The 13,888-nt window shown below is 41.7% G+C and overlaps 1 protein-coding gene across 1 annotated transcript; it reads right to left on the reverse strand.

Annotated features, from left to right (window-relative positions):
• Nucleotides 1–231: 231 nt before the first annotated feature.
• Nucleotides 232–12,850, reverse strand: LOC135499023 (uncharacterized). Its single transcript, XM_064789645.1, has 11 exons — nt 12,785–12,850; nt 10,265–10,336; nt 9,076–9,291; nt 8,331–8,604; nt 7,804–7,975; nt 4,941–5,094; nt 4,682–4,753; nt 3,123–3,260; nt 1,829–1,975; nt 1,143–1,202; nt 232–504 (listed from the first exon to the last, which is right to left on the reverse strand). The coding sequence occupies exons 1-11, from the start codon at nt 12,843–12,845 to the stop codon at nt 344–346; spliced, it is 1,527 nt and encodes a 508-aa protein (XP_064645715.1). The 5' UTR covers nt 12,846–12,850; the 3' UTR covers nt 232–343.
• Between the last annotated feature and the right edge of the window lie 1,038 nt (nt 12,851–13,888).

Here is a 13,888-nt window from a genome sequence, read left to right on the forward strand (position 1 = left end):
GCCTTTGACATGTTTGAGAAAGACTTCTACACATCATGAAGGAATGAAAAAAGGGCTGCAAGGCAGGACGACCTGTGCATTAACAAATGACTTAGGTCGTTTTGCTTTTGCAACCCTTCAAATTTGAGGACGCAAATCCGACGGTAGGCTTAGATGTCCTCACCCCCCCCCCCCCCCAAACAAACCAACCACTGAAGAAATGGTTACATTATTCATCGACTTTATTCTTGAATTTCTGTCAATGGATTTACAGTTCATAAGATCCAAATCAATCACTACTAAATCGATTGAAAATATGCCAAAACTCCTGACGATTCTTCCCGTGACGTCACATATCTTCTTCTCATGCCTTTAGTTTTCTGCAATCTGTGTACATAGGTTTGCCCTTGTACCTGCACGCGCAGTTATACTTGCCATCAGATAACCTAACCCTTCCTCCATCCTCGGTACACTTTGAGCTAGCTTTGTATTCCTCGTCCCACCAGCATCTTTTCGCGCCATCTCCTGAAAGACCATGATCGAACAGTTCACCCGACGGCCTACTCCACGTATCACGCGCTATTCTTTCTGCCTGGGTTAGGGTGAACCATCAATACTTCACTACCCAAACATTTTTTGAAGGAAGATTATTAAAGTACAAAAATAATTATTTCAAGTTCAATTCGAACATTGTTGTTTTAAAGTTGTTTTACCTATCCTGGATACGTGGTTGATCCAGAAGGCGGTTAACGATGACCCTCTACAGCGTCTAAGTCCTTCAAAGCTTCAATACTCCTTCAATGACACGGGTCTATTGTTTAGCTTAGCATCTACTCTGGTTTACTTCTGGTGCATAAAACAATACCAGGTACAAAAACCTGTAGAATATTTGTTCTACCTGTGAGCTGTGTCATGTGCTTTTTAAAAGTCTCAAATCAAACACAAATTATTTCATTTGTACATGTACGCGATTATACTCTCATTCATATCTAATCGTGTCGATTTCCTTTATAGTTGTTCAGGCAGTGTGCAGAGGTGACACCGTATCATGTAAGCATCCGTCACCCCTTCCAAATGTCGGAGCGAAACTGGCGATATTAAGTACATTTGTACGAATCAAATAATTTTTTTTTCGATTAGACACCGTGGTCATGCGAACCTACCTAATTTACACTGGGTCTCGTCCACCGCCTTAGATGCTTTAAAAGTCCCATAATCCTTCTCTGAAAATGGATATCAAAAGCGCTTTAGAGGCAGTATAAAATGGTATTTTGAAAGACCATTCAGTACTTTCAGAGCGACATGTACGTCCGTAACACAACTTAAACGCAGTTCCAAGGTGAAATGATGGCATAACAAAGCACCACGTCAAGATGCTGAGCGTGTCATTGTAATTTTTGGCGGGGCGGTTCACAACTTGTCGTACTCTGCTCCTGGACACCATATGTCAGCGTCAGTGTGCGACTATTACAATAACGCTCGATGTGAGGACTGTATGAACTAAACGATGACTATAGAACGATGTATGACGATGTGATTTCTACTGCAAGTAATTTGACGCGACCAGTCTTGGTCAAACGCCCGAACATACATGTACATGTAGTTCTACCGAAACCATATTCAAACTCTTAACGAGGTACAGATTTGGCATGCGACTGATCATTGAGACAATTTAGGGTATACCGCCAAATAACAATTACGCTAGTTTTCACAGGTGACCATTGCAAGGCAATATCAATTCACGCAGTGTTTAACATTTCAGCTTGAAAGTCTTAACACTTCCTTATACGGCGCTAAACAACAAATCCTAATCACCTTCACCGTTTATAAAAATGTTTTTTACACCTACCTAGGTAATGTTTACACTTGGTGCATGTTTTCCGGCATTGTTGAATGGCATAGGTGATGTTGGCGGTACAAGTGATATTCTCACAGTCGGCAGCCACATCACCACAAGTCAGGATTGGCTTCCCGACAACCCTCTTGCCTTTTTTAGCTGCATGAATGAAAAATCAGCGATACTTATTTCATGAAGGTTACAGCTTGGTCAAGTGTGTGATACCATTGGGGGAAAAAACAGGGACAATTCTTCTCAAATGCAGCAAATCGATCTCCGAACACAAGTGCCAACAAGCTCCCACTTGAAATCCCAACGACCATCGGCGTCCGCATCTCGTAATGTTAATTTCCAAGCTACTGTGACGCCGACGACGATAGCCGCGTGTCGGAGCCTTTGAGATTGTAGTCTGGTGGTGCAATTTCGTGGACATTTCACTTCGTGAACTCGCATACGGAAAACAATTGTTTTCGCTCTTTTAACATGGTCTAAACTAATGGTCAAAATTACCGTACATTGTACCTGTAATATCATGAGCACTGGTATCAGTTTAGAGATTCACAGAAAATGTCATATTTCATACTAAAATTCGTATCAGTATACATGCAAGTTCCATTTATATATCCGATTCTAAAGTTGGGTAACTCGTATTAGTTTAACAATCAACTAAATGTCGACACTCACGTATGGGATTGTGGCGTATAGCTCAACTTGCTCTCAATATTATTCAACGGAGAAGTTTTTACACAAATATATGATCCGTACGTTGCATGTAAAGCATTTAAGTGACTGCAGTGTCCACAAAAAAGATAATTATTGTGGACTGCTTAAAAATAACGTTTTGTTATTGTACAAGGTCCCAAAAAATCAGCGAGATGATCCACTTCTTGGAAACCCATTATATCGCAATAAACTAAATTCTGCTGTAATTGATGCAGCTGTTCAAGTAAATGTGACCATTCGACTCTCTGTTTGGAGGGTAGGATTGAATAAAGGCTTATTGAGGGGTCTAAATTGCCTATGCGTTCGAACCACAGAGACATATCTTTTTTCACTCTAATGAGTGGACTATGAGCTACTGTCATAATTGAGGATTGTCGTTTTCCTACAAGACATATTTAGACCTTTCAAACCACATTCGTTTTGGTTGGGCATGGATGAAACATTTTTTCACAGTAAAATCATATATTGACTGGTCTAAACAGAGTATAGACAATTATTGATAAATTGTGTGACGTATAAGATATCCAACTCGAATAGACCCGGTTTGGCCAAACTAACATCACTTTATGAATTGCTAGCTCACCTTTACCACTGTACTTGGTTGCAGGTAATGTGCACAGCCCACAGGCTTTTTCGCAGTTCCTTTTCATATAAACTGGATTTTTCGTACATTCCCCGTATTTTGCCCAACTCTCGCAAGCACGTTTTTTGTCGAAGCAATCTGGAAAGATGCAAAGATATGCAATGAAATTATGATTTGGTACTACGGGCTTTGAAATGGGAGTAAATTGAAAGTACAATGTAAATGAACCCGATAGAGAAGAACGAACAGCCCAAAATAAAGCTGACAGGCAATTTGTTGTGTTCTTTTAATCGTGGCATGGGGCTCAGTTATATAGTGAGTTCTAATATAGCGCCTTTCACTATAGCTGTATTTCATGTATCTCTACTGTCTCAAAGCGCTTTATAATTGCAAAAACTAATACTCAGCCTAACCAGAAACCTTTCTAGGGGACCAAGTGCAGCCATAATCTAGCGCGCACAATGACATTTCATGCCAGTTGAGAGTTACAAAGTGATACCGTTGTGCCACCGCAATACCACTACTGTAACAAACAAGGTTTTGTCCTACGCTTCTAGTTAACAAATAGGAGAGCGATTGTGCCCGGATATATAAATACGCATGCACGCATATTCCATACCCAAGAGGCCGCTTTGAATAGACCGTTTCCGTGTCCGTGGGACTCCATATAAACATGCTTAATAAACACAAGCAAAATACGAGAGAGGAACGCAAACCCCGTTTATTCAGAAATATGATTTACTTAACTGAACAAGAAATGCCAGAGTCTTGAAAGGTCAATGCCGAGTTTAGCCGGAAGCTGCACATCGTTACGGGATCAGCCTCCATGTTAACGAACCCGCTAGGCAATTTTCACAAGGTGCGGCCAGTGCTATATAGGTCTACCGCGTTTCAACCATCAGGTAATGAATCAACGGCCGACCCGCATCACTGAACGCATCATCAATGATGATTAAACCCTCGATCAGTTCAGGAGGTATAGCACTTTTGCTGTTTTCGGTTTCAGCCACCTAGTGGCAAAATCAGGAATCAAACCGGACCGAACTTTGGTCTTCCAGGTGTCATTACATAGGAAAACATATGTATCAAGCTTCAAGTCATATAATAAAAATTTACCAATGATCAAGCAGTTTCTGTGTTTTCGATTTTAGCCACCTGATGGCCAAACCTGGATTCGAACCGGACCGAAATTTTAGTCTGCAAGGTGTCATACGAGCAAAACATACTAGTATAGACATGTACCTCTCTCATATTTATACTTGCTATAGTAAATTAGCTACATGTACTTTGATTTTTGTAAATAAAGGAAAAGCATGAAAATCTGTGCATTCTCAATTTTTTAATCGGTCACAAAAGTTGGGCTCTCAGCCTTATTTGATTTTTCAAAAGAACTATTTTTGAATCAGCCCATTAATCAGCCCAGAATTCACCCATTTTGTTTGCGGGAAATATTAAGTGTGGTGTTCCAATGAATAATTCAGGCCGCAGAAGCAATTCGACAAGTTCAACGTCTAATGAATTTGAGCTGATTTGATTACAAAAAGCCCCCAATGACTCACCTTCTGAAACGGTAAATGCCACACTCTTCATTCCCTTGCAGTTCATCTTCAACTCTTGTGCATCTTCAAGTTCTAGAACGAGAAACATGGCAAGAGAACTTACGGGACGAGACGAATCCTAAAAAGTGATTAACATGGCTGGTACATGTACTTCTTTCAACATGATCGGTTCCCTGGCAGGCTTTAACGGAAACGGAATTAAAGGTGGTCGCCCAGATGGCCACATTAAAAAACCAAGGGCATGGCGAAAGGTCCCTACCTCTTGAACTGTAGCATCTTTTGAGATACTTGTTTTTACACGGCCAGATCTCCTGGAGAAGCTTGACGATCCCCATATCCTTCTCCTCCAGTACTGCCCTGTTGGGCACTTTCGAGCCTAAATTATCATTAAAGAAACTCTGCGTTGCTTCTGCCTGGTGATTGCGAATGGAAAATAATAGAAATGTGCATTTATATGAAAAATAGCTATTGAATAATAAAAGGAAGTCGTTAAGATGTTTTTAATTCTTCTTTAAGTTGAAGCTTTCTTGAAGACTTTTTGTAGGACTTATCCTTGTTTTCACTATCTGTTGAAGGTTTGTTCCTGGGTCAAGTAAAGCCTGTGGTCTGAACCTAATCTCCGGCGGAAGACAAAACGAAAGCCTTCTCTGAACACCCAGATTTGTCCGGGGAAAGTGGCGCGTTATATCGGGTTATTCAAGAGAAAAAAACTGTTTCTATTTAAGGTTGTATATCTTGGAAATGGATGGGACAAACAGAAAGTATGTACAATGTGTGCACAGTCAGGCTCAGCTAACATAAAAATATTGAGTAGATTTCAGCACGGTGGCTAATGTACGTTTTACACACCCATGAGACTTGTAACTGTGTGAGGTCATGCTCAACAGTTTTCCCGTAAAGTGCGTGACGTCAGGGTGTTCTCAATTGCAAATGACACCCATTTCAAAATGCGTTTTGAAGGCGCTTTTCAAAGAATGACCAATTGGTGCTGTACATCACGAGAAAGGCCGTGATCTCCTCTTTCTACACGAACTCGTCTCATTTATTTAATGAATACAAGTCAGTAATTAGCGCACGATTGGCTCCGAGCACATGAGCCACCTCAAACTAAAAATTTCAAACCAGACATCACTAAAAACCGTGATTTTATAAAATGTTCTTGTTGGTATATCCAAAAATAAAGTTTTTTTCTCGTGAAGCACCACAGCCAATGCTCGAGAAAAATGCGAAAAAAATGTAGTTTAGTCTGCTCATTTTCGAAATATTTTAATTTTTCTCCAAAACAGGAAAAACACACAAAACTAGACAGTGCAAAATCTGATCACCCGGCCGACACACACACTCCAATGCAGTATTAAACGCCTACGCCGCCATCATTACGATTATGTCTTCATTCATTACACCAATCTATTGAACAGTGCACCTGGTTTCAGAACCTCTGCATGACATGTCCCAGCTCGTACAGGTGCTAGTTCACTGCTAGATATAAAAGGAAGCAGGAAATCCAACATTTCTTCGGAACTACGGTTAGGGAATGCAAGGCGGATGAATCCTCGGAAACTCTTTAAAGCCAAAATATCCGTATCAAAATTCACGTTTTCAAGCTAAATTTAGTCACGAGCAGGCATGCAATATTAAGAACTTAATGACCGCACAGTTTTTTACTTCGACTCATTTATTCATGTGGTACATGTATTGTTAAATGAGACGTTAAAAGTTAGCTGCTTGGCGTTTTTGGCCCGAAAGAACTTCAAAAATCTAATTAGTTTTCGCTTAAATGACGGCATGATTCTAAAATATCCACAGCAAATAATTTACTACATGTACTCAAAAATGTTTCCAGGCTGTGCGGAAGTATGTTTTAACGAAATGTATGGACATCATTATTGGCTGTATGATCTACTATTGGCTTTATAGCAATTGCAACAATAATTGATGCGGAAAATATGGGTCATTTTCTAATAATCAAACTATTGACGCGTGCATCATCATTATGTAAAACCTAAAGCGCTCAGAAATAGTAATGACGTAACACCAATGACGGCCAATCATCTATCTGACCAAATCACTAGTCAAATCTCGTATAAAACATTCAAACAGATGTGGTGTGATATTCTTGTAGCTAATTAATGTCGATGTTGTTGTTGTTGTTTTTTTGTGGTCTGGGGCTTTTTATCCAAAATGAATTATTTACCTATTTTCAAGGAAAAATAATCATTAACTTATACTGAAATGTCAAGGAGTCGAACAAATGTCATGACTGTTTAACAGTTTCAATAGCCATTGTGCGTAGACATGCGTAGATATATTTGCCACTCTTTGTTTCTACACCTTATGGATAAAGGAACCTTACAGTTCTGAATTACCCAACACAATATGAATCAAACTTGGCTTCGTTCGGCGATTTCCGTCGGTCGTATTTCGTATAGAATGTGTATACACTCAGTACGACCAGTCAGACAAAGATCCAAGAAAGACGTGTTTCCCAAAAATTAACGCCCGGTGATTCGAGCATAGGCATACCGCTTTATCTGGGATCAACCCGCGCCATGTCTAAAAATAGGCTTTCGCAAAAAGCGCACATCTACACGTCATGTCCATGTTGATTTCAACAATGAGTTCCCAATTCGAGCGTGTAGTCCCCCATATTGGCGACAACTCGCTGCTTTAAGCCTGCAGGACACTAGCCGCCAACTTTGGCAACAAGAAGCGTTTGGCTGACGCCTCTCGACGCCAAAGTTGGCGGCCAATGGATCCCGGTCAGAGCACACCTGCCCAGAATTGGCGTCCAGTAGCGTCTTTTCCGCCACTTTAGGCTGCCCTTTTGAAATCATGTGACATCAAGACGCAAGCTGATTGGCCATAGCCTCGCCGCCGACGCCAAGTCAGGCGGCCATCCGTAGCACACCTGGCTTCTTCTTGCGTTCAAGCACGGTGACACGCGTCAATAATCAAATATGTTAGATATTTTGCGTTTAGTTGCGGCAAGTGGCGTCAAGTCGCGTTCGCCGACGCCGTACGTAGCAGACTAGGGATTTTTCAGGCGTTCAGGACTCTTGCGGCAAAAAATGCCGGTGAACGCCGAAGTTGGCGGCTAGTGTGCTGCAAGCTTTACTGCTCACCCAATATTCTCCGCTGTTGGTCATGGCGTATGTCGAGTTCCACTCTCCACTGGCCTTGGCTGCCGCATATAACGCATCCAGTCGCTCATCGAAGTCAGGAATGGCATAACGGGCGCCATGTTGAGCTACCCCGTGGGCTAACTCGTGAAGAGGAATGTCCTGAGTTTGGTACCTTTGCAAGTAACAATGCGAATCATCAAACGGATTTACAAATTAATACTGGCCAAATGTCTTGAAAATTAGTCCTCGACTTAAAAAAAATCTGAAATATTAGTTTATCACGTGCTAGAAGAGGAAAAAACGCGAGGGACCATAATCGCTGTTTGCATGAGTGTTCGCTTTTATCTCGATCTGTTTGATGCCTAGTGCAAATCAAGTTTATTTGTTTACTGTTCGTCTAACACTGGCTTTTTCATGGCCACGCCCAGTAGCAGTATACAATCACTGAGCGTGGAAAGGAAGGAGATGGGGTTTCCGGCCCGCTTTTAGGAAAAATATCTGAAATTGACGTAGGTCACACAGCTCACCTGTCTGCCTTCAAGCATACAGTATTTTCCTCACCCCCAGTAACGATTGGCCAAGCGAGTGTTGGCCCAAGGCCTCGGGCTCTCCCATCCCAGTAACTATGGGGTGTCAGGTGTTTATGTTCTGGGATGTCTGAGGTCATTTCATTATGAGCCATGAGACCGAATCGAGTATACTTCTTATAGAACATCTCTCGGACATCGGGTCTATCGGCAAACAAGAATCGAACCAGGTAGCACGCCCGACGTAACGCAGAATCGGTCACATTTTCAGACCCTGAAAAAAAGATAATTAATGGATATTTTTCAAGTCTTTAATGAACTTTATATAAGTTATTTTTCAAATACATGCATCTGTCACACCGAGAACTGACCCCGAAGGAACAGTTTGCTGATGCCCCTAACGAATTAGGCTTTAGGGGAACTCTCGTGAATATGCACCGAATGTTCCTTTCGAAAGGTAGCCCCATGAAACGTCAAATGAACAAGGAGCCCCTAGCAAGTGAATGATCACCACGGCCCGGTAAATCAAAATAAGTTAATCACCGTGACTAAGGAGCAGCTCCAGTTACTAGAAAAAGCAACAGAACGCTCCGCCGCATTGATCATGTTGATAAAAAGAACGGAGCGTGTATTGAGAATTACGGCGGGAGATACGGTCTGTTTTGTATGCAATAGTCTGAAATGCACTGGTTTCAATTTTTATGCTTGGTGAATTTGGATCTATGTCATTGGAGAGTAACCTTACCAATGATAGGGATTCCATACGCGTGGGTATATTTCTGGTAGAAGACATCAAGACCGTTTGGAAACATTATCTCAGGGTTCCGGAGATCTTCTGGGACCGCGGTGACAGTGGTGCAGGCATGCGTCTCCGAGGCATGGCCGGGCCGGGCAAAAGTAGTCACGGATCTCTTGCTCAAAGGCCTTTCACCGGCATCGTCTGTTAGAATCAGTGGTATTTCTACAACGACATGAGGGAAGGGTGTGGTGTGATGTGATGTGTCCGTCGCAGGCAAAGGGACTTTATCGTCTTCGTCAAGGAAAAATACCTAACTGAAAGGCCACGATGGGGAGGCACAGGCTGAACCTACACAGACGGAGGCTCATCCATGGCTTGGTGTACCTTCAAACTTTAAGAATATCGGTGGGTGCTAACCCCATGCAGTAAACCTTTATATCAAGTTAATAATTTCAGTCCATTCGCAAACGCCATGTCCGCAACGTTTTGGGCTCTGGAGGGTGAGCAACTAGTCGGATTTCTTAAGGTTAGGTTTTTATTGATGCTTGGCTCAATACCAAACAGGATTCTACTCGTTCAGCATTCTCAGTGCAGACTGAAATTTAAAAAATGTCTTCACTGAAGTCCGATGGTCATTTGAAAGGTATGCTGCGCATTCCATATTTTGTTTCTGAATATTCCTCATTTTTTATTGTTGGGACATGAGTAGATGGGCAAAAAAAGTTATAGCCCGAACATTTAATCGAGAGTGGGTGAGAAACAGACCGTTACAGTGCGGGAAAATGTCCAAATTCAATGCGCTACGTCAACGTACACAGATGCATACAAAGAAATATCTCGTGAATATGGTTACTAAAATGAAATGATCCCGTTTGGTTTTAAGGACAAGACCAATAACCAACCAAATTTCATACGAATAGACTACATGTAGAAGCCATGGAACGAGACTCACAAAAATGACAGTTCTGTCGAGAAATGGCGCCATGTTGCTCCCCGAGTGTGTTGACTAAACCATTTCAAACATATACATGTACTGTGTGTACAAAGATACGTCGTTATCAATCAGAACACTTTTTTGTCAATTTCGCTACTAATTTTTAGTATAAAATCAAGATGACTGGATTAGTATTCAGTGTTACGCTGGTATAAACAACCGCAGTCTTTCATTTGCAAATGCGATTCAGATTGAATTTACCTGGAATTTTGCCACTGAATTCGTCGAGTTCTCGGCGATCATCATCATCCCCTCGTTCATTGCGCTGTAGGCCTGAAATGAATATAGAGTGGGAACAGCGCAGCGATCTGTCCCTGACCTTCAGAGAGGCAAACACGGCCGTGAATCAGGATGGACGAACACCAGTAATATGACACTGACACCAGCTACTATACAGACCGTCAAGTATAGGCAGGATGTCATCTTAGTTCAAAGTCCGCACCGGCCGCATAAGAGACTACAACACCGGCTACAGCATTAACCAGCTGTTTAATAAGTCCCGAATGGGAAAGATAATGCACAAAATTGATTGAATTGATGGTTGACCTAAAGGCATAATCATTTTGGCTAGTGCTTGAAATCTAAAAGCAATTAGAATTTGTTTAAAACGAAGTGTCTGCCAATTTCAAGGGGGTGTCTGTTCTTTGTTTCCCAGAGAACAGCCTTCCAGGTTGCAACTGGGCATTTACGATCATTTTGAAGATTTTAGATTTCAAGTTCTAGCCAAAACGGTGGTACCTTTCTCAACCCTTAATCAATCAGGCCGGTATCGGATTCACTTTGTACTGTACGATAGTCGAGTATATTGGGGCAGCTCAAAAAACAACACAAACGTAGAAATTCCCTTTATTATAGAGATTTACTGAAAATACAAATAAAGACAAGTAATTACAAGTACAACATCAACATGTGAAATAATAGCCAACAAGTACAGAAATAATAGCCAACAAGTACAGAAAATAAACATTAGAAAGACCAAAGACCAGAGAAAAGAAAAAGACCTAACGTATCCTATACGTTTTTTCAATAAATTCCCCCACCACATCTAAAGTGCATTATTGTTTGTGAACAAACCAGGTGGCAAAAAGCCAGAGCTGGGAATTCCCAAAGATTTGCATGATAATGAGGGAAATCCCAAGGAAAACCCCCATGTAAATTAACATATAAAGGGACCACATGCTCTGCAGGGCTGCCTGAGAACATGGGCACTGGAAAGGGGTTTAGGGCTGCACAGAGACGCTTACTGGACTTTGCGCAATATTTCGCCAAAAGTATTCTACGCAACGGTCCCCAGGTGACTTTTCCTATTCATAATACACAGCCTGTCCATCCTAGATCGTGGTTACATGGGGAGTAATCGTTGTAAAATTAGGCCAAACGCAAAGACAGTTAACGTGGGTACCACTATGTTCCACGATGCGAACAAGCCGTGTAAGTCATTATCAGCATTTTTTTCATTGAACATTTGCGGGTACAGCGTCACAGGGAGCAGCATTGAACGGTAAACAGGTTCACATCATATTCAGACAGCGGCTTGTAACGGCCATACAGGAAACGATTCGTATCAACAAAACTACGGGCCGTATCGTCTGTTTCATGTTTTTTTTACATTACGCCCCCTGGTGCCAAACAAAGAATAATTTTGAAACGAAATTTGGTGTGAATTTGTAAACAAAGTTTTAAGTCCAGACCTCAAGCGGTTACGGGTACACACTACATTTATTATCAAATTGCTAATGCATTAAAAAGTTGAATTGGTCAAGTTTAGCGCCCCATAGATTTTTCCCAGACGTGCTGATGAAAATCAATTCCCGGCAGATAATACAGCCCGGGGTTAGATCTTCAAACCATAGAAATTTTGTTGTGGACTGACCGTGATAATTACCGGGTTGGGGGTCTGAAGTTTTGGGGGTCATTTTCGACCATTTGTGACCGGTGAATCGACTTTTCAGCCAACGAGGGGTTAATTTGGCCATTGGGACCACAAAACTTAGGCTCCTAAACTGAAACGTCGTCATCGTTTTCTTCTAATGGAAAGGAAATTCATGATTTTGATTTTTAAAAACACGTATTCATAATGGAAAACACATCCATTCTGGTGACTGACACCATGTATCGAACTTGACGTACCGGGGTAAAATATAATGGTCGCTCCCCCATTTCGCTCGTTTCGTTTCGTTGCGCAAAGTCCAGCAAGCCGCACAAAGAGGCACAAGAATCCTTCCTGCAGACCGTTCATACATAAATCATATTAAAAGAAGGGTTCTATACATATTATTTAAGCTTATCAAACGATTTGTGTGCTGATAAGGGGAGCTACCCCAAGGAAAATCATAACTTGAAACTGGTAAAACTAGAAATGAATGAGTAAGAAAAAAGCAAAATGGTGGAGATCTAAAAAGGAGGCTAAAAAGGGTCCACCAGAGCAAATGGGTTCACACAAGTAACAAACAGGGCTCATTAAAAGGGTTTACAAGGCGGGAAATTTAAACTCCAGAGAAACAAGGAAAATGGCCACAACAGAGTAGTTTTATCCCTCCGACATTATATATTGCACCTAATCATTGAGTGCAGCTAAGATGCGGATTTTGACACTTGCGGAAGCGACTCTTCATCCTGTGCATAAACATCCAACATGTCCAAGTTTCAAGAATGACCGGTTGTCTTGTGCCCAAGTAGGCATTAACGACAATATTGTGTAATTCATGTATCATAACTCACCTTCGGCACAGAGAAAGGCAATCACCAGCAAAAGCAACTTGACAAGGACTAGCGAGGTCATCCTCACGAGCTCCAAGAACAGAGTGACGAATACTCAAGTTTCTATGGATTATATTTTAATTAGATTTGCGCCCCCCTCGTCTTGTTAAAATTAACAAAATAATCATCTTCTTTTTATTAAAAACTATGAGTAAAATTTGCTGTCTATCTATATTTAAAGGACCATTGGTATTATTAAGGACAATAACCCAGCTGTCGGCTGCCAAGGTTACCCCCTACATGTATTCTACATAAGTAGTATCCATCAACAAATGCAAAAAAGGAAAAATTCAAAATCTGACTGAATTATCATGCTTTTCCGATGTTGACTCCAATTTGACCTGAGTTAGCTCTCCATGCGTCGACCCTTTCCATGTGGAACGATGCACTAGAAGGCGTTTCCTGGAGTTAGGATCTAGGCCCTGTGACGTCTTGGTGCTGATATCGATTTTTCCGGCGTCACGCTGATGGCGCTTGATTAAAGAGGTTGAATAGCACCTCCAGAAGCAAGCAACAGCGCCACCCGCAGCAGAAATAAACACTGCTTAGTGACGTCATGGTTTCCATATACGGCATCTCATTTGCATATTTTTACAACCTTATTTACTACGAGTTATAAATATGCCAGTAGCACGTGTATCATGCCGGGCGGCGCTGTCAGGTGTTTCCACTATGGGTTACATAATCGGCTACAAAGAGGCCAGTGTTCTAGTAAATGAAGTTAGCAATGATAGCGAAAGAATGTTAGTGTATGTTACGCAGTCAATAGCGATAGTAGTGAGTTGGAGAGAGGAGAAAATGGAAAATGGAGAGAATAGTAGTATGGATTTCGAGTCGCCGGTGGATTCTGCCAGTGGGCCGGTGGAGAGCGAGGCCCCTGATCCGAACAGTACAGAAGAAATGGAGCAGCATATTATCCAAGACTTGTTTGACAACCATGACGGCTCAAGATATTTGCCAGAATTGCGGGCAATGAACATGAGTGAAGAGGAGATGGGGCCATTCCAGCCAAGTGACCTAGCTGTCACTGCTCATGGCGAATGTCGGAGCCTGTAGAGACGCTGG

The sequence above is a fragment of the Lineus longissimus genome, chromosome 1 (assembly GCF_910592395.1).
Source record: "Lineus longissimus chromosome 1, tnLinLong1.2, whole genome shotgun sequence".
Taxonomy (NCBI): Eukaryota; Metazoa; Nemertea; class Pilidiophora; order Heteronemertea; family Lineidae; genus Lineus; species Lineus longissimus.